At 43.6% G+C, this 26097-nt stretch overlaps 1 protein-coding gene across 2 annotated transcripts in view; it reads right to left on the bottom strand.

Moving 5' to 3' along the window:
• Positions 1–26097, bottom strand: part of LYN (LYN proto-oncogene, Src family tyrosine kinase) — a gene marked incomplete at its 5' end in the record, with an annotated part of 107093 nt that overhangs the window by 47958 nt on the left and 33038 nt on the right. The window contains one exon of one of the 2 annotated variants that reach the window (XM_079722466.1): positions 1989–2125. In XM_079722466.1, coding sequence (XP_079578592.1) covers positions 1989–2120 — 132 coding nt within the window. Of the gene's footprint in view, positions 1–1988; positions 2126–26097 lie in introns of those variants that run through there. The other variant, XM_079722467.1, reaches the window with a different exon arrangement.

The following is a 26097-nucleotide window of genomic DNA, read 5'->3' as shown; positions in this document are numbered from 1 at the left end:
AACTCATCTATCATCACTCTTTTTTCTTTAAAATGTCTTTTCCTTAGAGTGTTGTTGAATTTGCATCAGTTCAGCCTTGATGTCACATCACACCGCCTGTAATCAATCCAGGGGTGGATTTTGGGCACGTCTGGCCGGAGCTGAGTGTTATCTATGGAATAAGGCCAACTGCCTGGTTCATAAACAAGGGCATCTGTGACCACAGAAGGCACAGGAAGCGCTCCCGGCGTGTGGGACGGAACTGAGAGGCTTCCAACATGTTTACTACTTCTGCTTTCTAACTTAACTTTTAACCTCCTTTACGCTTAAGAAGAGGGAAAACGGTGCGTAAGTTTGTACTGTTTTCCTTTGCTTTTCTGAATACAGGACATCTTCTTTCATCACGTAAGAAAAATGGGGGTTTTAAAGCATGTAAAATCTATAGCACATGATACCAGAAAAAGCCAGATCCTTTTTATGAGAACTTTGAAGTCTATAATAAGAAAACTGTTCGTGAGTCCAATTCCTGTATCATTTCACATTTTGTTAGTCATATTTCCATAGAATAGTTCCACATCTATCTATACCTATTTATGCGATGTGTTTTTAAATATTACATTTATATATTTATGATCACTAAATTATTAAAGTTATCAATAATCTTATACATTTTGAGTTTCTATATATAAAATTACAATGTTAATGTATCTGTCTAGAAATATCAAGTATGGTAATTAATAGCATAGTGTATTCACTCTTCATCTCTACTTTTTTTTTTTTTTTTTTTTTTTTTTTTTGTGGTATGCGGGCCTCTCACTGTTGTGGTCTCTCCCGTTGCGGAGCACAGGCTCCGGACGCACAGGCTCAGCGGCCATGGCTCACGGGCCCAGCCGCTCCGCGGCATGTGGGATCTTCCCGGACCGGGGCACGAACCCGTGTCCCCTGCATCGGCAGGCGGACTCTCAACCACTGCGCCACCAGGGAAGCCCTCCACTTCTTTTTAAGAAGGCCAACAGTGACTTATCAATTTCAATAGTGACATGTGACTTTGGCACACGTCAACCTGCAGCATCATGGGGAATGAGGGGAGAGGGCTGGCAGAGGGCGTGACAACAATAACCTACTTCTGGAATGCCAAGGCATTCAGAAACATGTCAGATTAGAGAAACTATGAAAACTCTTAATGAATGCATTTGGGCTAACGTGGAATAAGCTACTTCCAGCTTAAATGCTGAGGAATTCCATAAAAGCCAGGCAATGGGAGATATACATACATACATACAGTGAGTGAACAGATGGAGAGGATATAAATCTGAAATAAAGTGCGTTTAAGGTTGTAATTATCCAAAACTCTGTTCCTCTCTCCCATGAAATGTGGCATCAGCCCTTCATTTGCCAAGCATTTCTCAGATGCATCAAACAGCACATCACTCATATAAAAATGTTGGTACAGATATCTGTGTAAGGTTAGAAGGCAGAATTAGTTGTGCTTTTTTTAAAAAAAACAATCTTGTAATCCTCTGTAATAAGTCATGGCAACTTCAGTGTTTGTACTATTTTGAATTAATTAAAGAACAAGAAGATGGGATAAAGTATGATACACCAAAGGACCTATTTTGGCTTCTGACTTGAATCCAGCATTTCCTTCTAGTCTCACTACCTATCCTAAGTCACACCAGCTCAGATACATATCTTTATATATAAAGAGTGGGTCTTCACACCAGGGATAGGAAAGGTGATTATCTCCACACATAAGAAGGTGACCAAAGCCCCCTTTATTGTACATTAAGTGGCCTGGTTATTCTGAAAATATTTATAAGCTCTTTAAAGGATTAAGTTACAAAGCATATCAAAAATTATTGGAGGCCCAAGTAATTGACATGATTTCTTTTTTTCTTCTTCTTCTTTTTTTTTTTTTTTGCATGCACATGGTACAGATTTGGTGTTTAAATTACACAGCTATGCTTTGATCCTGCTGTGGGAATGCTCCCCTGAGACTATCTACTTACTGGCCTTTGCTGTTTATTGGACGTTGGATCTCTCACATAAATAGTTCGGTCAGTATTACGTACTGGTTGAGTCTTCAAATCTATTCCATCGTCTTTCAGATTGTCTTTCCTTTTTGATTTTATACATCCCATAGTTCCTGTTGGAATACAAAAGCCATGGCATTGTTTTACCATTCCAGAACTGGCTTCACGACACCAAAATCTCTCCATTAATGAAGAGTTAAAAAAATACGCTTTTATTCTTCATTGCGGATGGTTTAACAAACTCAAAGGTGGATACTGTTCACAAACTGGCTACTTGATCATACATTTGTTCATTCATTCATTCAAAAACTATTTATTGAGCATCAGTTTTATGTCAGCAAGATATAATTCCTGCACTAAAGACACTCATATTCTTGTGGCAAAGATGGGTTAATTAAAATTACAATACAATGTGGCAAGTCAATGACAGAGGCTGCACAGGACATAGGAAAAGACATCACACTCAGGCAAGAGGAAAAGGATGTGGGCAGGGAAGTGTCCTGAAGGAAATGCTCTGTGAGTCAAAATGGGTGTGATGTCAGCCAGGTGGCAATGTCAGTAAAGGGATTCCAGGAAGAAGGAACTTCACATGCAAAGTATTGGCCCTGAGATAACAAGGTCCCTTCAGGGAACTAGTTCAAGCTGACCCCCTCAGTGAACAAGGAGGGAAGTCCAGGAGTTGGGCTGGAGAGGGAGGCACAGCTGAAGACAAATGTCACTGTGCAAGGTGAAGTGAGGGGACCTGGGGCTTCAAAGGAAAACGTGATTAAGAGGAAGAAGGCATAGAATCTGGCTCTAACCCAAAGTGGCTTGGGGCCTGGGGCAATGGTGGTGGCCTTCACCAAGACTGGAAATAAAAGAGGAGGCACAGGTATGGAGAAAAGATGCTTGCAGGAACACCCAAACAATCACATCCTGTACGCTTCCCAGTGAGACTAGTGGGCCTGGAAACCAGGAGAGATGTCCGAGCCAGAGGCACAAAAGGGTGCCATCAGCAAGCCTAGGGCTTCAGGGGAGAACCGCCGACAGAGGGGAGGGGGCTTGTGCGGGCAACCAGACAGGCGGAGCCACCCCTCTAAATGCTAGACTCTTATTCGTCTATTCAGTTAACACTAGGATGTGTAGAGCGCCACCCAAAGCACTCTGGGGACTCCAAAGATGATTTTAAAACTGAAATCGGATATGAATGTTGCCGTACAGTACAGCCTCATGGTCAAATTTATACATTGAAAACAAAACAAAATCTGTTATGAGCTCCATTAGAAGGTCTTAGAGGGCAGCGTTCCCAAACCTGAAGGCACCCCAGAATCGTCTAGGCCCACAGGACAGATTCCCTGGACACAGTCCAGGAAGTTCTCCTGGGTCCGGGGAGGAGGCGAGGGACGGGTGCTCCCCAGTGATCTGTGTCGTTCTGAAACACTGCCAAGGCGGACCCCCGCCTAGAAGTTTAGAGGACGAAAGATGGACGGTTCCGCGTGGGGAAGGCGGGCGGTGGGAATTCGGAATACCTCCTGCTGTGCAGAGACCCTCAGGGGCTCTTCTCTGAAGGGCCATCCTCTCTGCATTGTCGCCCTAGCTCACCCTGCGTTTGGTCCTGCAGGCTTCCAGGAGGTCTGCGACCTTCACCTTGTTTATCATCTCATTGGTCGACGTAGGAAGCCTCTAAGGACAGCCACACCCCTTTCTGAAACTAGCGAGCTGTAGTTCCCAAAATAAAGGGGAAGCAAGCACTCCTTTGACTCAAAATAGGACAGTTTTTTTGGGTTGTTGTTTTTTTTTCATTTGCTAAAGTTTCTGAAATGGAGATGGGTTCTCTAGTTGATCTGTAAATAAACAGGGGAGTTCTTTTCGGACCAGTCCCACCCTCATCCTCCAAAGAATCTGTGTTTAAATCATCCGCATTAAAACGGTGATGCCTGAAGGAGGGAACTCGGTAGCGGAAAAGGCCACCCCGCGCGGACCCCCGATTGCGCCCCGAGCTGCGAGGGTTGCAGCCCGGTGGGTCCCCGGGACGCACGCGCGCCCGGCCCGGGCAGCCTGGCTTTCCCCGCGCCCGTTTTTCTCCCCGGGCCCTGGCCGGCTTGGTCACTGTCTTTTTTCCAGATCTGGACCCAAATGTTACCTCCCCAACAGGTCTTCCCAGCCACCTACGGAAAAGGTCACCTCTCTGCCCCCTCCTCACGCTTTACACTCTCATTTTTCTTATCAAGACGGCCGTTCCGTCCCACGTGGGTTTCTTTAAGGTCAGCTCCCCAAACGGAGCCGAAGCAGACGGGCCGGGCTCCCAACCTGCTCCTTCCCTGCCACGTGCCTGCTCAGAGCAGGTGCTCCGAGGGCTCACGGAAGGGAAGGAGGGACCAGGCGCTCTGGCTCTGGCTGCTGCACTCGAGGCTCCCAGCACGCTCATCCCAACCTCTCCTGCTCAAGGTGGGCGAGGAAAAGGAAAGGAGACGCCCCCGCCCTGGCCGTTGTGTTTTTATTAGAGACAGAGGGACAGAAACCTCTCGCACTAACTTCTAGTTTATAGGAAACACAGAGGTTAGAGGAACAAAATGATCAGACAAATCCACGATGTGCCAGAAGCTGGGCACCTCAAAAAGGACAGGGGAGGGCTTCCCTGGTGGCGCAGTGGTTGAGAGTCCTCCTGCCGATGCAGGGGACACGGGTTCATGCCCCGGTCCGGGAAGATCCCACATGCTGCGGAGCGGCTGGGCCCGTGAGCCATGGCCGCTGAGCCTGCGCGTCCGGAGCCTGTGCTCCGCAACGGGAGAGGCCACGGCAGTGAGAGGCCCGCGTACCGCGGAGGGGGGAGAAAGGGGAGGGGAAGGGGCGGAGCTCTATCTTGAATGAGATGTGAATGAATGGGGGGGAGGGGGAGGGGGGAGGGGAGGGGAGGGGGGAGGGGGAGGGGGGAGGGGGAGGGGGGAGGGGGAGGGGGAGGGGGAGGGGGGAGAGGGAGGACACGTGGCTGGATCCTTGGGGAAATCTGAATAGGTGTGAACGTGATCGTGGGCAACTGCGCGCTTTAAAGGCGTGATGACGGTACTGCGGTCACGCAGGAGAAGGTCCACATCAGAGGAGATGCACGCAAGGCGGGTAGGGATGCAAGCTCGTGGCATCTGCAACTTTCAACACTTCCGCCAAAATGAAAAAGAGAAAGGGGGCCGGGGGAACAAGAGGAGGGGACAAATGTGGCAAAATAGTAAAATAAAAAAACAACAAAAAACAAAAAACAGTTCATCCAGGTGAGGGTATTCTTTTTTTTCTGTAGATTCGAAATTTTCAAAATAAAAAGTCGGATAAGGGTGAAAATAGGAGGATGGTACGAACAACTTTATGAAAAACATTTTTTTTTCCAAAATATGAGGAACCCCTGTAGTGTGTATGTGCGCGCGCGCGCGTTTGTGTGTGAAGGCAGGGGATGAGATTAGAAAAGCGCTTTGTGGGTCTTCGTTACAGGGCGCAGAGCGAGGAATCGGTGACCCAGACCTCTGAAGGGGCGACGGCGATTGTCCGAGGGCCCGCTCCGTGGGAAGGAAGACGGAGAATGAAAATAAAAAGCAGGTGGATGTGTGAGGCGGTGAGATAATCCGCAGATTATCGTTTATTTACGCTTATGTCATGATTTCCCCTCCCCCATCACATGGATAATTGAGAACCAAAAGTACGTACTGTAGAGGAAGGCCCTAACCCACTAGCACTGAGCTTTGAGTTTGGGTCCCTGCAATTCAAACACTCCAGCAAAAAAGCTCAGAGAGCATCTTGTTGCATCAGGGGATAAACACCACCAGCTCACACCAGGTCCTCAATTCTTTTCACTGTACGAAGGTACCAGAAAAGCACAAAACACATGCACCCCCAACAAAAACTGAGAGCACAGTTACGTGTTTGCAAGTGACAGGAGCTGAGCTTTACAATGATTCACACCTTAGTATTTTTCAATGAAACATTTGTAATTTTCTGAGCATCTCATTTAATCCTCGAAGAAACCCCATGACCCAGGTATTATTAACCCCACTTTACAGAGAAGTAAACTGAGGCTTGCAGAGATTAAATGGCTGGCCTAAAGGCATTGCACAAGTGCATGGTGGACTCACATAGTTTTAGCCTAAAGTCTGTGCTTTTTCTTTTTTTTTTTTAAATTACCATGTTGCCAAACAATGGCTATTTTGAAACATGCATTTTATCTCCTTATTAATAATACTAAAGAGATTGTTTTTATAGCCTCTTCTTTCTCAAAAGGATCTGAAATGCTTTTACAAAAAGTGAGTTTAATAAGCTGGAAACAGAAAACTCGAGGCAACGAGAAGAGGAGGATCAAATGTGGAACCCGGTGGACACCAGATCTGCGGTAGCAGGCTTCCTGGCAGGAGGAGCCAGAGGAAAGCCCGCATCATCGCGCTTTCACCAGGGAAAGAGGAAGCTGACCTGGTCCTCGCCAGACAGGGAGGCCCCGGCATGAGAATTCTAAAGTTTTGTATGATGGGCTTTACATAAAGTGCTGTGGATGATGTAGATGACAACGTCTTCAATTGTTTTGTTTGTTTGTTTAACAGTAAATGAAGGCACATTTTACATGTGGAGGCTTTGAGTTACTCATAATAATACCTGAGTGTCTGACATGCAAATACAACCCTGGGATGTTCACACATAAGCTCGACTGGGTGATCTAATGAGACAGAGACAGTGGGCAACCCTCTGTCACAAAGGGAATATGAACGAATGTTCGTATCAGTCTTATTTATACTACAGACAGAGAAGAGGTGTCCATCAATAGGGGAGAGTCCATTAAATGAGACCAAACGGACATATTATGAGACTGAAGTGGGGTAAAAGAGAGATTTGTATAACTTGGATGTTCTTGACCACCAATCATTATTGACTGAAAACAAATCGTATATATCAATCAATTTATATAACCAATCAGTATATACATATATATACGCACACACACATACCCATATATATTTAATGTCCACAGAAAAAAGTCTGAAAGGATACCCAGTACCATGTTGGCTGGGTTCTGAAGTCCACTTGTAAGGTGCACAATCATATACAGAAATTTTCTCTTAAAAATTCCTAAGGAAGACACCACAATTTGCAAAATATTTTGGAGTAAAGGACTGTGAAGTTGGATTGCTAAACTCAGATCCTGGGTCCCTCAATTATTAACTGCGGGAACCTGGGCAAGTGGCCTAACCTCTGTGCTTCAGTTTCCTTCTGAAAAAATGGAGGTAACTTCATCGAGCTCATTAGGTTGTTATAAGGATTAGATGAATTAAATCAGTTAATATTTGTAAAGTGCTTAGAAGTATACTTAAAGCAGCACACAGTAAGAGCTAGATACATCTTTGTTAAATACATAAATAAATGTGGTCCAAATGCCAGTTTTCCCTCCAACATTGGAAGAGAAACAATCCCATGATGAGAAGCACAAGGAAACCCCACCTCACCCCAAACAGGGAACGGCAGAAGCACATCTCCCATCTCAGCCTCAGGCTGACACACGGGCCACTTGCATTTTCTCCCTCTCTGTCCCCTCCCCTCTTTTGGGCAAGGTACCCTATATGCCATGTTACTCTGCTGTCCACTTTTATAACATGATGACCTGAAAGTAAATGTGTATATTACTCTGTCATTAAGGAAGAAGCGAAGGAATTGTGTAGTGAAAGAGGTTCCTGAGTTTGGATTTGTATAATATACATTTGGGTAATATTTTGTTACTCATCGTCAGTTTCACAAGTTTAAAAGATATTCCATCATGTCTATTTCAACCTGAAGTTCATACAAATTCACCTCCCTCTCGGCTATACAAAGATTTTTAAATCACCAATTTCTCATATTCTGAGAGCTTAAAGAAATCAAAAACAGGAAATTGGATGCCACTTCCCCTATAAAATCTAAATCCACGTTTTAACAGCTATTTCACACAATCCTAGATCTTAAAATTTAAAAACAAAGGTACTAGAATTTAACCCCTGAGAACCTAAATTTCTTGCCTTTACAAAGTGCTACAAAAGAAACTTTTTGTTTTTATTTTTATTACGACTTACGCATTTTGTTTTTTTGACGACTGATGCATTTTCTGCCTTTATCCTAGCAGCCAAAAAGAAATTAAAAACATTTCTTTCCCACTTCACTGCAACTTCCCAAGCTTAGTTCGTAAATTTGCATTGCGTTTTCCCAGCAGCAAGTGAATGACTCATCCACAGGCTCTGAAGTCTCCATCCTGTCACTGTCCTTCTCTTGCCTGATCTTGCAACATCAAGTGGTCGTGTTCCGGAGCAACCAGGAACATCTCTAGGGTAGGAGACAGACGGCGCGTGGGAAAAAAGAGAAGGACATGGAATTGCTTGCTCTGTGTCTGGCACAGCGCATACCAGGATGATACCCCGATAGATGGACCTGTGCCTGGTGATCAAAGGTCCCTGTTAAAGTGGACCTTGGCCCATCGGCCTTGAAGCTGCACTTCTATACACCCAAGCCTCCTGCATGACTGTGGAGGGAGCTCATCTCCAAAAGAATTTTCTGAGTTAGGGGGCCTGGAAAGAGAAAGGAAGCCCCAAAGCCATGGAGATGGGTGGTAACGATCCCCCAGACAAAAGTGGCCTTGAGCTTCCAAAGTAGGTTGAGTTTGGTTCAAGGGTCATTCACAGGGACTCGTCCTAAAACAATTCTCATCCCTGCAGTCTGCAACCAGTTGCGTAACTCAAGAGATGTACTTTGCCCACCCAAACAGAAACCTTTTAGACACCCTTTGATTGTTTTCCTTCTTACTTTACTTTCAAGGATGAGACTTTGGAGGCTTTTTTAGAGAAGCAAAGTCCACGGAGGAGTTGCGATGTTTTCTCCAAACTACTTATCAGAAAGAAAGGGGGTCAGAAAAGACTCACAGGTGTCCTCGGGAGGGCAGAAGAGGAGAGAGTGCCAGAATTAACTCCATGACCAATGCCATCACTTCCAACCTAAGTAGCTGTCTTTTCTTTTGTCAATTTTCCTAAATTCCTTTTGCAAGAGATAGAATTGAAAAGGGTAGAGCCAGACTCTCTTTACTTAGGCAACTAAGGTTTGTTTCTTATACACCATAGTAATCATTTTCATACATTCTTGATATTTTTCCTCAATAAAATCACCCAGAAAGCCATTGTCAACACAGTTGGAAAGCTGGTAACCCAGGTCCACCTGGCTCCAGAGCCTGGCTTTCTTACTTGACCAGCCTCTACTATAAAGCCCTCCCTAAGGTCTAAATACCTTATGAAACAAGAACACTGTCTTGGGGCCACTAAGTCAATGTCATTTTGGTACTTGGCAATCCCCAGCTCCCAGTTCTCCTCGAGGATCCATATCAAGAGCAGGGCTTTGACGACTTAGCCCGCAGAGCTGCTCCTGTGGTATGAATTTCACCTCTAGTCTGTGACTAAGGTTGAGCCATCGGGCTCCCCCTTGAAGGAAGGGCGATGTGATTTAAAAGAAGTGCTCTTTGATTTACAAGAATGAGAAACAGGAGCCTGAAGGGGAGAGCGCTGGAAAGACTAGGACTGGGATAGAATCAGTGTCCAAAGGGGCAGCCATCCCCCGTCCATGTTTTTTTTTTAACTGAGCATCTCTGGCTTTCTTGCTTCTATGTCATTTCTTTATTACTATTATTATTATTTAATTAATTTTTATTGGAGTATAGTTGGTTTACAATGTTGTGTTAGTTTCAGGGGTATAGCAAAGTGAATCAGTTATTCGTATACATATATCCACTCTTTTTAAAATTCTTTTCCCATATGGGTCGTCACAGTATTGAGTAGAGCTCCCTGTGCTCTACAGTAGGTCCTTATTGGTTGTCTGTTTTATATATAGTAGTGTGTATACGTCAATCCCAATCTCCCAGTTTATCCCTCCTCCCTTAGCCCCTGGTAACTGTAAGTTTGTTTTCTATGTAGGAAACATCCACTTTTCCTAGTAAGAACCTGCTGGGTAAGGGGGTGGGGTGGGAAGTGGCTTTAAGACTATCTAGATGGTTCCAGGTCCCCTCCCTGCTTTGTGTCTCCCACACGGTGGAGCATGAAGGAAAGGAGGTGTCAGGACAAGCCTCCCCTCACTCAGCCTGCTGAAGGTTTGCAGGGGATCCAGGTGTTTCCGACTGTCCTAACATGATCCGTTTGCTTGGGGGGAGGGTGTCAGTGTAACATTCCTCCCAGTCAGCAGTGCCAGTCCTATCAGCACGCACACCAAGAATATGGAAAGAATCTATGGCTTCTTTCTCCCCAAGTAACACAAGAGAAACCTGCATCTACCTACATCTTGGAAAGGAGCAGAAGAAATGTGAAGGACCAAGCTCTTCTCTTAAAGGAAGAGAGTCATGATGGAAAAGAGACTATTTAAAATGGAAAAGATCTGAACCCACTTGGCAAACTGAAGGCCATTTTTCCACCTGCTGCCGCTCAGGCCACTGGAGAGAGAAGAGTTAGACAATGTGAAGCTTGCTTTCTTGCTTTCTTTGCACAGCTGAATTGCAATTGTAAAGTCTGCAAGCCTGCTACACACAAGATGCAGTAGGTTCTGGAATTAGATAGTGGTGATGGTTTTACAACTCGTGAATACACTAAAGACCACTCAATTGTACACCTTAAAAGGGTAAATTGATGGTATCTGAAGTGTATCAATAAAAAATTAATTTTAAAAAGGTCCCCCCCACCCAGAAATGAGAGATCCACTGCAGTATGGCTGATTTCTTCTTCATTAACTTTTCTTTATGCCTTTGTGATCAAAATCTGATACATTTTAATTTATCTCGTGTTTGCTGATGTCTTTATCTGGTTTGAAACTATTTCTTTGTTATGTGCTTTAAGACACAGGCACGGCTGCAGGAAGACCCAGGGGTTAGGAATGAACCATAATATGAATGTGTAGCATAAAAACGTAAAGCTAACCTGACACGAAGATATTTTGAAATAATGATGCGTAAATACAGCAACTTGACTGCGTTTATTAGAACTTTAATAAACCAGTACAGTTTTAATCACTACATGTATTAGAATAAGTCCAGAAAAGAAGTGCAAGACAACTCCAGAGATAGATGAGGTTCAAACACCTGGAGGTTTGGCGTCCAGGACAGAAAAAGTGGAAGAGTAACTTGGCTCTTGCCTGGAAGAGAGAGCGGAGAGGTCACGAGAGGTGCAGCGAAGTTAGGATTTGGGACACCTGACTGCTGGGTCCAGCCTGGATTGTTCTATAATGATGGACAAAACCACTCCTGTCTCTGGCCTCTAATCTCCTCACCATGAAATGAAATTGCTGGGCTTGACAGGAGAGAGTAAGTGATAGTCTTCACCTTGACAACACTTATCAAGGTCTTTAAAATGTATCCACTTCCCAACAAATCCTCACCTCCATAAATAAGTGATTTCTAAGAAAATAACTGGGCAGTTACACAAAGCTCTGTAGAAAAGGATTCTTACTGTGAGACTGTTTGTAATACCATCCAATTAGAAATAGACATGCTTGACATGGAAGCAACCTAAATGTCCATCGACAGACAAATGGATAGAGAAGGTGTGGTACGTGTATACAATGGGATATTACTCAGCCTTAAAAAAGAATGAAATAATGTCACTTGCAGCAACATGGAGAGATTATCATACTAAGTGGAGTAAGTCAGACAGAGAAAGACAAATAGCATATGATATCACTTATATGTGGAATCTAAAAAAATGATACAAATGAACTTATTTACAAAACAGAAGCAGACTCACAGACTTAGAAAACAAACTTATGGTTACTAAAGGGGAAAGGTTGGGGGAAGATAAATTAGGAGTTTGGAAGTAACATATACACACTACTATTTATAAAATAGATAACCTGTATAGCACAGGGAACTATACTCAGTATTTTTTAATAAGCTATAATGGAAGAGAATGTAAAAAAAAGAATATATGTATATATATATATGTGTATATATATATATATATATATATATATATATATATATATATATATATATATATATATATATATATAGTATACAACTGAATCGCTTTGCTGTACACCTGAAAGTAACACAACATTGTAAATCAACTGTACTTCAATTAAAAAAATAAATTAAAAAAAGAAAAAATAGACTTGCTTGCCAAATAATAGGTCATTGGTTAAATAAATGTAGAACAGTTCTTGAAATTCATTTCACCCAAAGCCAGTTTTCTGAGGATTTTCATTTTACAAGATGATCAGTTTATCAAAATTTGTATCTTTTAACTATCTGTGAGGTGTATATAATTTCATATTTGATGGGATGTTTTAACAGCTTAGTTTACTGAGGGTTTGTGTTAGTTTTCAACAGCTTAAGGGTATAACAATTCTTATCAAATGTAATTGTTTTAAAAGCTTTTGAAGATTTCTATGATGCTTTTCTTTAACATCTTTATTGGAGTATAATTGCTTTACAAGGGTGTGTTAGTTTCTGCTGTATAACAAAGTGAATCAGCTATACATATACATATATCTCCATATCTCCTCCCTCTTGCGTCTCCCTCCCACCCTCCCTATCCCACCCCTCTAGGTGGTCACAAAACACCGAGCTGATCTCCCTGTGCTATGTGACTGCTTCCCACTAGCTATCTATTTTACATTTGGTAGTGTATATATGTCCATGCCACTCTCTCACTTCGTCCCAGCTTACCTTTCCCCCTCCCTGTGTCCTCAAGTCTATTCTCTTTGTCTGCTTCTTTATTCCTGTCCTGCCCCTAGGTTCAGAACCTTTTTTTTTTTTTTTTAGATTCCATATATATGTGAGTTAGCATATGGTATTTGTTTTTCTCTTTCTGACTTACTTCACTCTATATGACAGACTCTAGGTCCATCTATGATGCTTTTTTAAGGAATGCTCTATTTTTAGAAACTAAGGATAGTTGAGTCTTCTTAGAACTATATTAGCCTTAGTTATTAGTAATTAGTAGCCTAATTATTAAGAATAATTATGAGATAACTGGAGAAATTTGATCATTTACTGAATATTTGATAACAGAGGAATTTTTGTTATGTTTAATAATGGTATTAAATTTATGTTGAAAAATGATTCTCTATCTTTTAGAAATAAAATTAAAATATTTATGGATGTAATTTTTGAAATAGTAACTAGTAGCTTAAATGTAATATGAGGTATGTTTGTTTCTGTAGTTTCCTAGTTCATTTCTTAACTTTACATTTTTAGGATTTTAAGCTAATTTCTAAAAATTCTTTGACCCTAGTAACATGTTTTTGGTTATGTTTGAGGCTCAAGTCTTCTGCTTCTTTCTAGAAATTCCTCTACACACCTTCACTTCCTTTCTGCATCTCAAAGCTGTTCCATCCTTTCATATCGAATGATTTTACAAACAGCTGACAGATCAACACAGCCTCATTTCTCCTTAGAATCCAGAGGTTTAGCATGCTATATGTGTTGGGAATGTTTGATCACTTCCAATTTCTTTCTGATGCTTCTATATTTAAATCTAACTTAAATTAAAATTTTAGTTTTTTAATTGCACAATCCTCAGACTTGATATGCCATTTGAAGAACTAGCAGTAGAACATTAAAAATGCATAAAGTTTCAGGCTTCCCTGGTGGTGCAGTGGTTGAGAGTCCGCCTGCCGATGCAGGGGACATGGGTTCGTGCCCTGGTCTGGGAAGATCCCACATGCCGCGGAGCGGCTGGGCCCGTGAGCCATGGCTGCTGAGCTTGAGCGTCCGGAGCCTGTGCTCCGCAACGGGAGAGGCCACAACAGTGAGAGGCCCGCATACCGCAAAAAAAAAAAAAAAAAAGGCATAAAGTTTCTTTAAAAAATAGAAATAATATTCAAGTAGTTAAAAGAAACACATCTTCTGGTAAATTGAAACATTTGATAAATTCATCAAATTGGCCTTTAGGCAACTGGCCTTTGTAAAATTGATCTAGAAGATGATACCTCAACATGAAAGAATACTAGTGGTCACTAAAATATTGTACATTATATTTGTTGACATAAAAAGATATTCACAATAATTTAACCTAAAAACCAATACATATAGCATAATACCATTTTTGTGAGGGGGAAAAGATATGAATAGGCAGGAAAAGAGTCTAGGAAGAAAAATCATAAAATATCACAATGTTCATCTACAGGTGATTGGGCTGCAGGTATTTTTGGGTTTGCCTTTTTCATCTTCCTATCATATATATATCTGTGAATAGGAAATTATATATATATATATATATATACACATTATATATATTTAGATATATACAATTTTATATATATACACGTTATATACATATATATATAATTTCCTATTCACGGATATATATATGTATACACACATATATCAGAGTCTGAAGGACCTTACGTCACATTATTATATAAGGGTAATTAATTACCCTTATTCTAAAATTTTAAAAGATGTTTTTCATTTTGTGTAAATTATATATATGTATATATAACACACACATATATACGTGTCTTTATTATATATATATGTATATATATAAAACATGTAATATACACACATACATAAACTTGTATAAAAATTTTAAGACAAGAGAATCTGAACCCATGGCCTAAGGTCCTTCAAGCCCTCTTAATCTGTGAGAGTAAAGAATCTGGGGAGGATGTAGCTGGAGCTGTCGCCTTTGCTAAGATTGCTAGGAAAAGAAATGTCAATCATGAAGACTGTGACAGACCTCAGGAAAACGGCTCGGCGTCCAGGAGATGCAGCCAAGTGCGCTCTGGATGGACAGCAAGGGCCTGCTGGCTGTCTCAGGAGATAACAAGCACTCAGGTCCCCAGGTGTACACAAGAGGCAGGTTCAGTTGATACCTACAAGTCCCCTTCTCTTTGACTCCAAGAAAGTTGGAAAGTCGTGCCCAGATCCATGATGGGAATGAGGTGAGGGGCAGGGAAGGAGCTGGTGAGGCTGGGGGAAGGCTACGGGCTGAGCTGTAAGAGAGGAGGCCAGGGTCCTGACGCTCTCATGACAACAAATACACCGAAGATGCAGTGAGGCCCCCGGAATCAATGTGCACAAAGCTGGTCCCCATTTGCATAACTCTTAGTTGAGCAACTTCACACAGAGGAAGACACGGGACATTGATGAAACGAGCAGGGGTTTTTTGGTTTTGTTTCTCTTAAAAATAAAAGGGAACACTATGAAAACAAGATGAGCTCATGGAAACTTAGGTATCACAGGGAAATGTATCATTTAAAGGACCAAAAGAGGAAATTCAAAGCAGAGTCTGAATTATGTACTACAACCCAAGAAGTGGAAGAAACATCAACCTTGTTTCTAGCCTCAGATTTTTATGATCAATGATCCAGCCACCTATCTTCAGAAGTATATACAATGATATATTTAAATTTTACTTTAAGAGGTCAGCCAGGTTTACATAAATAGATTTCACAAAAAATAGAAATGATTATGAAATTGAGAAAAAGTGAAACTAAGCCCAAGACAGCGAAAAGAAGCTGAAGGTTGTATCTTACCATAAGTTTCTGCACAATTGTTAGATACAGACCACAAATCTCCAAAAGTTTAGGTTTTCTAGAGGCTAAACCAAAGAAGAAAACATGCCGTGGATAAATCTGCTTCTCTGCAACAGGCTTTCTCAGCCTCAGTACTACTGACATTTGGAGCCAAACATTTCTTTGTTGTGAGGTTTGTCCAGTGCACTGTGGGGTAGTTAGCAGTATCCTTGGCTTCTACCCACAAGATACCAGGCATGACAACAGAAATGTCTACAGACACTGCCAAATGTCCCCGATGAAAGCTGCATGGCAGGAAATCTGATGTTTCAATTACTGGTAATGATCCTAAGTATAGATATTTTCTGTTACAGAGTGGGGCAGAACCATATGCTTTGTCACTCATCAGTGAATGATGGGCTTATTATTCCATTATAAAATGTAAAGGGCATAGCCAGAAATCTTGTTCAATAGATGTCTGCCACTCTGCTTATACACACAGAAAGATACAGACTCACAAAGACACACGCACACAGACCTGGTGTTTGTTGGACTAGACCCAGAAACTTTCTATGAGAAAATCATCACCCTGATGCTATACTTAAATACAGACAAACTAGTCTCATGAGATAAACCTAGAAGAAACAGTAAGAATGATCTATTCTACCCATCCCTCTTATGAAGAAACTAAGACTCAAGGAAGTCAAACCAAGATTAGTTACTCATAGATTTTCTTTTCACTGAAGGTAACAAAAATAAACCCTCATTTAAAAGTATAGTAAGCAGAATAAAGAGTCCAGAAATGTAGTCAATTGATCTTTCACAAAGGAGATAGGCAATTCAACGGAGCAATGGCAGCCTTTTCAACAAGTGCTGGCTGGAAAAACTGGACATCCACATGCAAAAAGAAAAATTAATCTAGACCCAGATCTTACATCTTTTACAAAAATTAACTCAACATGCATAACAGAACTAAATGTACAAATGCAAAACTATAAAACTCCTAGAAGATAACAGAGGAGAAAATCTAGATGACCTTGGGTCTGACAATGACTTTTTAGATACAAAACCAAACGCATGAGCCATAGAAGAAAAAAATGGATAAATTGGACTTCATTAAAATTAAAAACTTCTGCTCTGCAAAAGACACTGTTAAGAACATTAAAAGACAAGCCACAGACTGCGAGAAGATCTTTTCAAAACACAAAGGACTAGGGTCCAAAAATACACAAAGGATTCTTAAAACCCAATAATACAAAAACAAACAACCCAATCAAAAAATGAGCATGAGATCTGAAAAGACACCTCGCCAAAGACAGAGAAATGGCAAATAAGCCTATGAAAGATGCTCCACGTCATATGTCACGAGGGGGATGCAGCTTAAAACAGTGAGATACCACCACACACCTATGGGAGTGACAAAAATCCAAAACACTGACACCACCCAAGGCTGCGGAAGAGGTACAACAAAAGGAACAAAAAATGGTGCAGCGACTTCAGAAAACAGCTCGGCAGGTTCTTACAAAACTAAATATACTCTTAACATATGACTCAGTAATTCTACTACTTGGTATTTACCCACATGAACTGAAAACTTCGGTTTGCACCAAAACCTGCCCACGGGTGCTTATAGCAGCTTTATTCACAATTGCCAAAACTTGGAAGCTACCAAAACATCCTTCGGTGGGTGACTGGAGAAACAAACTGTGGTCCATCCAGACAATAGAATATTATTTATCAATAAAAAGAAGTGAGCTATCAAGCCATAAAAAGACATGGAGAAAACTTAAATGCATATTGCTAAATGAAAGAAGCCAATAGGAAAAAGCTACATACTGTATGATTCCAACTCTATGACATTCTGAAAAAGGCAAAACTATGGAAACAGTTAAAGTTCAGTGGTTTCCAGCAGTTGAGGGAGAGGGAGGGCTGAATGGGTGGAGCACAGGGGATTTTGGGGGTACTGAACTATTCTATATGACACCGTAATAGTGGACACATGTCATTATACATTTGCCAAAACCCACAGAATGTACAGCCCCAAGAGTGAACCCAATGAAAACAGTGGACTTTCGTTCAGCATAATGTATTAATACTGGTTCATCAATTGTAACAAATGTATGACACTATGCAAGATGTTAATAATTAAGGGAAACCAAGGGGGTGGTGAGTACATGGGAAACCCTCTGGACTTTCCACTCAGTGTTTCTGGAAACCTAAAGCTGCCCTAAAAAGTAAAGTCTATTAATTTTTTAAAAGTATATTGTGATAGAATAGGAATCAAGCCACATACTTTTGAGTATTTCAGAAAAACGGATCCTCAATTTTGAAAAGACTATTGCCTTAAAATATTTCTGCTGAGAAAAGTTGTACACAGTTTCTAATGTGCCCCTTCCAGGCACCCAATACTCTTTACAATGATCAAGGGCAGGCTGTTACCTGCTCTGCCTTAATCGTTGTGATGTAAAACACAATCGAATTTCATTCAGTCTTCTTGACTGAATTCCCAAACTTCTACAATTTTAGCTTGGAAAAATAACTGGCAAGAAGTAGAAGTTCTATTGATGTTTAATAATAAAGTGGTATTCCTAACAATATGCCTGTAGCCATTTACAATAAATGCAAGATACGACTGATTTAGACGTAAAAGACGGCAGGCAGAGACCATCTGATGATGCAGCCCTGAGTACGCACACATATTTGCATAGTGAACAGGATTTTATCAGAAATTAGTAATCCTGCAGAAGCACCGCTGTCTACCAGTAGTTCAGTAAGTCGATTAAGTAAAAATAGGATGGGTGGCTGATGTGTAAACTATATGGCACCATTCAAGGGACTATTGTAGAGCCACTGAAATTGAGGATAAGAAACTGGTTGGATCTGGTGAGTAAAACTGGATCAGGGATGCTAGGAAGGAGGAGTAGGTGTCTGATGTTTCATATTAAAGCTTTTTAGTTGTTCTGCTTTTTAAATTATGTGAAAGTATCACCTTGAAAGTGATACGCACTCATTTTTAAGTATGACTAAAAGAATTCTGTGACTAAATTTTAAAAAAATGTTTATAATGTAATTTTTTTAACAAAGCGAGGTTAAAATTTAACCTACATTGTGATCACATATGTAGAAAAGAGTTTAGAAAGGAATATGGAAATCAAATTAAATCAAAATGGGGGGAGAATCAGTACAGTGTTATGATATGTGATGGGTTTTTAAATTACAAATTACAAACACTTGCTTATTACAATAAAAGAAACTAATTTTTAAAAAAATTAAATCAAAGGTAAAATAAAAACACTTTCACACTTTTTTTTTTGTGGTACGCGGGCCTCTCACTGTTGTGGCCTCTCCCGTTGCGGCACACAGGCTCCGGACGCATAGACTCAGCGGCCATGGCTCACGGGCCTAGTCGCTCCGCGGCATGTGGGATCTTCCCGGACCGGGGCACGAACCCGTGTCCCCTGCATCGGCAGGCGGACTCTCAACCACTGCGCGACCAGGGAAGCCCCACTTTCACACTTTTATGGTCAGTTTTTATTTTTCTCCCTCTCCATTGCCAACAGTGTAGCTATGACAAGCTACACTGTTTTACTTTCATAAAAATACAGTGGTTGAAAAGAAAAAAAAGGGACTTCCCTGGGGGTCCAGTGGTTAGGACTCTGTGCTTCCACTGCAGGGGGCACGGGTTCAGTCCCTGGTGAGAGAACTAAGATCCCACATGCCGCATGGTGTGGCCATACATTAATTAACTAATTAATTAATTAAAAATACAGTGGTTGAATTAAACATGAAACACAGGGAGCCACATACTTACGGCAGCCATCTCAATGCAGTGTGGCCTCGTAGACTCTGCATGAACTGGGAGGCCAGCAGCCCCAAATGTGCAGTTTCTGTCCTGCTGCCTGGATGGCAGGGCCGCCTCACTTTCCTCCGATGCAGTGGGGGACGCATCGATCATCCCCACAGGGCTGGGCTGGAGTTCAGGGGCGTCCAGGGAGGCAAAGGCACAGAAGGCCCTTCCTTCCCGTGGCCTGGACCCCACTCTCACGCCCCGAGCTTGTGGTAAAGTGTGATGGCTAAAAGCCAGGCAACGACTCTAACCTGGGAGACCAGAGGTCACGGGGGCCAAGACTTCTTTAAACAAAGGAAGTAAGGAAGAGAGAGGACTGGAAACCATTCCCTGGACTAATAAGCTTGAGGACAAAGCCCTGACTTACCACGAGTACTGTAAGATCCCAGATGCCGGCAGAGAGGATCACTGTACACTCACTCCAGGAGGTTAAAAGTGCAAAAGAGGAAAATGAGGCCAGGGCTGGGTCCACAGTTACTTTCTTAAAATAGGTGTGGCCCAGAGTATCATAAGCTGGAGGAGAAGAAAGAGAAGGCGGAGAACAGGCCTACACCGTGGTTCCCAAACGGTGTGCCGAGGCACCCCAGGGCGCCGCGGAGAACTCCCAGCGTTCCTGGGGATATTTCACCTTTTCAAGGGAATCACAAGGACCTCTGCTGGACACTGTGAGAACTACTAGCTCTACCTTAGATTGTGCCGCACCCGTTTTACCCACTCACATCTGCCTGAAAGCGGATTCTCTGTGGTTGCTGTGATAAAAAGCAGCTATCCCATGAAGATAAACCTGGGTCAGAAAGTGAGGATGGTGGGATCCAACTAAGATCCCAAGAGTTGAGAGGGCATGTGGCACAGGTACACACACCCCCTCAGTCATGTCCATTTGGGAGAACAGACAACTGTTCTGTTTTTGCTTTCGGTGGGTGTGTATCATTTTTTCAGATGGTACTATGTTGTTACAACAAATGCAGGTGAAGTGGTTTGGACCCACCTCCCTAGTCACTGGAACTCTTTGGTGCCTCTTCTGCTCTAGGATTGCTGTGAGAAAGTTACTGCGAATGTCATTTTCATTGGCTGTGAACCAAGGGGCTTTGGGAAACTATGAGCCTGCGCCTTTAAAAAGGGCCTAGCACCAGGAGAGCACAGAGCATGTGGGTGCTGTCAGCTGGAGCTGCCAGGCTGAAAGGGCAGAGGGTGTGGCCCCTGCAGGTGCGCTTGAGGGGAAGGGGGAGTGGCGGTATGCCCTTCACGTTGCCTACCCTGCTCTGAGGAGAAACCACTGATTCCCAGGAAGTGCTGACACTGGAGAGGATGCCCCTGGTCACTTTCGGAAAATTTTACACCACTTGGGCAGCATGATGGCTCTTCTGTTGAATTCCCATTATTCTCAGTGCAAATTTCTCATTTTTCTCACCACCCTCATCACCCAGGCTCAAAAGCTCTGTCATCTCTGTGACATCCAGGTCCCATCTTATCCTCTGGAGTCAGGTCTCCATGAAGCCCTGTCATCTTCACAATGTAACCATGCTGGGTTTCTAGGCTTAGGGAAATGCATGGGCCAGATAAACAGTGTCATTCTGACAGCTTCCCCCTACATTAGTCTTCTTTCTCTACTTTATGATATTAAGGACTGACTCAAAGGTCCACTTTAAGTCTAACTGTTCTGGGTGGTGTGGTCACCTCCTAGCCGGTCTCTGTGGCATCGGTCTTTTCCCAACTCTTTGCTCAAGTTTGTGAATTACCATTTCATCATATCATTGAGATTCAAAATCCTTCAGACTGCCTTCTACTGTTCACCTGATTAAATGAATGAATACATACATATACTCAGAGCCAAGCTTCCAAACTGAGATGTGCTCTCACTCACTGCCTCCCTGCCCACCCCTCTATACTTACATGACATGAATGTAGATTACAAGATCTATTTTATCATCTGTCTGTCTCTCCTTGCAGGACTGCAAGCCCCGTGAACGTAGAGATTTTTGACAGGTCTGTGCCCTGTTGTATTGCCAGCCCAGAGAGCAGGGCTTGGCACTTGGAAATGCGCATACACGTGTATCATCACATGGAACGCCCAGTAGAATAAATGCTCAGGAAGCGTTAGGCATTATTATCACTACTCTACCACCACCTCGAATTCTGCGACCAACACCTCTCCTATTGCCCACAGGATAAAATCTCAAATATTCAACTTGCCCCTCACAGCCCGGCTCCAGTCCACCTCGACACCGACTGTGTCCAGGACAGAAACTTGTATTTTTTGTGTGTGTGTGTGGTATGCGGGCCTCTCACTGTTGTGGCCTCTCCCATTGTGGAGCACAGGCTCCGGACGCACAGGCTCAGCGGCCATGGCTCACAGGCCCAGCCGCTCCGCGGCACGTGGGATCCTCCCAGACCGGGGCATGAACCTGTGTCCCCTGAATTGGCAGGCGGACTCTCAACCACTGCGCCACCAGGGAAGCCCCAGAAACTTGTATTTATTGATATGGCGGCACCACCCTACCTTCCCCGTATAGGCAAATCCAACTGCTCCTCCAAAGCCGCATTCAAACCAAGTCTTGACTACATCCTTCTCTCCCAGACTACTTCTCTCCATAATCGATTCGGGACGTAGCCGCAAGCCCCGGGACGCCTCGGACGGTCCTGTGTCACGTGGTTCTGTGACTCTTGCGTTGGCTCTTGTTCACGTGTAGGTGGCTCTCTCCTCCGTGGAGGCTGTAAACTCCTTGAGATACTCTATCTGCTCTGCCTGTCACCCTGCTTCCACCGCCGAGACACACACAGTCCCCCTACCCGGTCACCATGATGCAGCAACACACCTTCGTTGAATTAAAGTTGAACTTGGAAACCCCATGGACTACAGTTTGTGGTCAGAAGCAGTTCTGTACACAGATCCCATTCTTTTTATTAGCCACAACCTCTCTGGTTTATAACAGATGATCAAAAAATGTTAGTTCCCCAAACTGTTTTAGTTTCAGACGTATCTAGACCATGACAGCCACCAAGATGCCCCCATTCACTGAGAGTCTGCGACCATTTAAAGAATTTGGGCTGAAATCTCTACTTAATAATTTTACCCAAAATGAAGGAGCCCAGGGCTTTAGGATGAGGAAATTTGGGTCCGATCTGGTTCCTGCATTTATTAAGAGCCATATAAACATCAGCAAGTTACTTAATTAAACTTCATTCTACTTGGGACTTCCCTGGTGGCGCAGTGGTTAAGAATCCACCTGCCAACGCATGGTCATGGGTTCGAGCCCTGGTCTGGGAAGATCCCACATGCCACGGAGCAACTAAGCCCGTGCGCCACAACTACTGAAGCCCACGTGCCTACAACCCGTGCTCCACAACAAGAGAAGCCACCACAATGAGAAGCCCTCACACCGCAACGAAGACCCAATGCAGCCAAAATTAAATAAAAAAAAAAAAAACGAAATCTAGCACCAATGGGACACTCTGTTTAAAAAAAAAAGCTTCATTCTACTCTTCTGTACAATGTAGATAACACTCTTCTTTCAAGGGTTATTATGAGGATTAAACGCAAGAGCCTAAGTTAAATGCCCCGCCTCAAAAAAGGGAACAATCGGTTACTTCCCATTTTCCCTCCCTGTCCCCAGAAACAGGGAGAGCCAGATTATAGTGACACTATCGTATGTAAGTGAAGAAAGGCTCATGCGACTTTCGGCACAAAAAAAGTTGCTAAATAAAAATTGCTAAGGAGGCTTTAGCTCTATACACGTAGCTGAGGAGGATTCCACTGACCACTGAAGCACTGCAGTTTCCACAGCACTGCAGCTGACCTCTAAGGAACCCCACCTCCAACTCCATCCCAGCCCCCTGCTCCCGTTACTGAAATGGAAGTGGTCCAGATTTCAGACCTCTCCCCATCTCACGCTGGGCTCCCCTCAACGAGTCCGCTCGATTGTCTGTCTTTACAGCCTCACTCACCTACTGGGCAGGCAAACGAATTCCGTATCTGCAGATCTTTCTTTTTCAGTTGGCTTTGAGTCTTTTCTCGGATTTTGTCACCAAGAGAGTAAAAACCCGAAGAATTCTATTTTGGGCCTCGAGGCGGTTAGGCTGAAGGACCAAGGGAACAAAGGAGCAAAGAGCTGGAACACAACTCAGTCCTGGGTCCTCCACTCCCAGGTTTACGCCAAAGGATAAAGCCACCTCTGTCCAGCTTCGGTGCCTTCAGAGCCGAGGCCCAAGCCTGTCACGGCAGCCACCATGTCCTGAGTTCCTCCTGCAAAGTGGCCGTTCTCTGCCCATCACCCCTCCACCTCCGGGATGCCCTCCAGCCAGTCTCACGCTGAGCAGGAAGAGTCAGGACGGGCACATTAGGCCTTTCAAGCAGCCCCAGGAGGAGGAAGTTTCTTGTTCCCACGGGCCTGGGTTTTTCTCTTTTGGGTGTGTTTTCTCTTTCTGAAACCAGGAAGCTCGATTTGCCTAATGGTCAAACCCAAAAGGATTACAGATTCTTTCTGCAAGAACCCACAGCCCCGTGGCCCATCCCCCCCTGTTAAAAGCAGTCTGTTTCCAAACCACCCCTACACAGGGGGGGCTTTCTGTTCTCCCCAGTGAAGCCTGTTCTACGCCATTATTTGGATGAAAGATACTACATTACGAGATCACTCATATATCTGTTTGCCCCCTCTCACGAAAACGCTAAAGTGCAAACACTAAATTGTATCTCAATTCCCTAAAGAGACAAGAAGCGCACTTTCTTTTCCCTCTGCCTCAGTGCACTCACTTGGAAACTGAGGCCACTGCCCCCTACCCCCAGGGCCACTGTAGGGTGAGCTGAGCTGGTCCCCAGGGCACCCACTCCGGGAGGGCTCTTGTCAGCATCACTTATGTGCGGTTACCCACGACTGCCTGATTCTTCCCCAAGAATCCTTTCTGCATTTGTCACTCTTAATTCTTTTAAATGTATTTTCAGTTGCGCTGGCGGGAGCAGTATCTCCTGTATTTGGTCCATCAATGTATTTATTAGGCCACGATTCCTAACGTGAGCTGCGCATTACAACACCGTGGGGGCTTTTAGGGGAAATGCCCTGGCTCTACCCCAGACCATTTAAATCAGGATCTCTGGGGGTCAGGCCTGGGAGACAGCATTTTAAAGTCTCCACAGGTGAACAAGTAACGCTAAGACTTTTAGGTAGTGGTGAGTGCGATGCAGAAACAGCAGGGTAGCAGAAGAGTGAGGGATGGATGGTGGGTGAGCAGGTCTGTGTGAGAACGTGCTTAAGCTGAGGACCCCGTGGAAGAGAACGGCCCCGCGGAGTCCCGCATGCTGATCAGAGACGGAATGGGCGGTGGGCTGAGCTGACCCAGCATCAGAGGCGGGAAGTCGGCGAGGCGCCACGTCCCCCGAGCACCCTGGCTGCTTCCAAATGCAGACTTGCTTACTCAGCCCTTCCTTCAACTTGGGGCAACTTTTGTGCAATCTCTCAGCTTCCTTCCAGTATTTCCCCCTTTCTGCTTACTATGGCCAGAGAAGGTTTCCATGGAAACGCAAAGAATTTCTACTAATGCCACGGGTTATTTAGTTTAAATTCATCTTCTGTATGGAGTCATAGTTGACAAACATGGAACTTCACATCAGGAAATCTGGGGGAATGTATTACAGCCTAGACCACCGAGCATCCCAGATGTATTCCTCTACCTTGTCTGGACCTCCATCTTCTCCTCCCTTGTATATCACGTGGGTCAAACTAAACACCCATCTCTTCCAGCTCAAATTCTGTGCAACTGGGGTCACTGTCATTTGTTGAATCTAATGGAGGAGAGACATAGGAGGCACAAATATCTGCAAGACACGGGCCTCTCCCCAAGGAGCCGAGGGGATTAGTCCTGGGGTACGTGGAGGCTAATTTCCCAGGGTGCACATACTCGGGGAACTCTTTTCTTCCCTTCTTTCTCCAGTTCATGTCACCAGCTCATTCAAACCACCTCCCCCTCCCACACTCCCTCAACTTCACAAGTCTGATAAAGTATTATTAGTGTATGCACTGTGTAGAAACATTTAAAGAGCAGTTTCAAAGCATGACTCTACCTGACCTCAGTCACCACCCCAAATTACCAAAACTTGGTCTTTTATTTTTCTGTCTGTACACACACACACACACACACGCACACACACACAGCGTTACCGTCCCCACATCTCTAGTTTAGAGCCAGACAGAGGTCAGCGTGTGCCCTTCTCTCAGGGGTGAGGCGTCGTGACATCCAGCAGACACGATGAGTGATTTATGTCTTCCTTCGCATCTGGTGCTCAGGAGTCACATCAAAGGCAGGACACCCATATGGAACCATTGTTCCAGTGTAAGTGTCTACACCGCTGCCTTCTGAGGCCAATGCACGGCTCCATTGCTCATTGATCTAGACTCTGCCTGTGCCTTCCTGAGTGGTGTCACGTTTGGAAATCAGGCATAAATCTTTCAAAATCACCCAAAGTAATCGGATGATGTCCAGAAGAAGCAGAAAGTTTCTCCCGAGAAGCACGATTTTTAAACGAGCAAAGAGCACACGATGGGAAACACAACCTCATCAGTTCTAAGTTACTGGTTTTAAATAGCTAACGTCTATTTAACTCTTACTGTGTACCTGGTACCGTGTCAAGCACTTTACGTGGACTGTTTCATTCAGTACTTAGGACGATCCTTCATATACTACTATCATCTCCATTTAACAGATGAGAAAGTTGAGGCTTAGGCAGGTAAAGTAACTTTTCCAAGGTGACAAAGGCAGTAAACAATGGAGCCAGAGTTGACCTGC

This window comes from Hyperoodon ampullatus (genome assembly GCF_949752795.1).
Source record: "Hyperoodon ampullatus genome assembly, chromosome: 17".
NCBI lineage: Eukaryota > Metazoa > Chordata > Mammalia > Artiodactyla > Ziphiidae > Hyperoodon > Hyperoodon ampullatus.
This window is presented reverse-complemented; position numbering and strand designations above follow the sequence as displayed.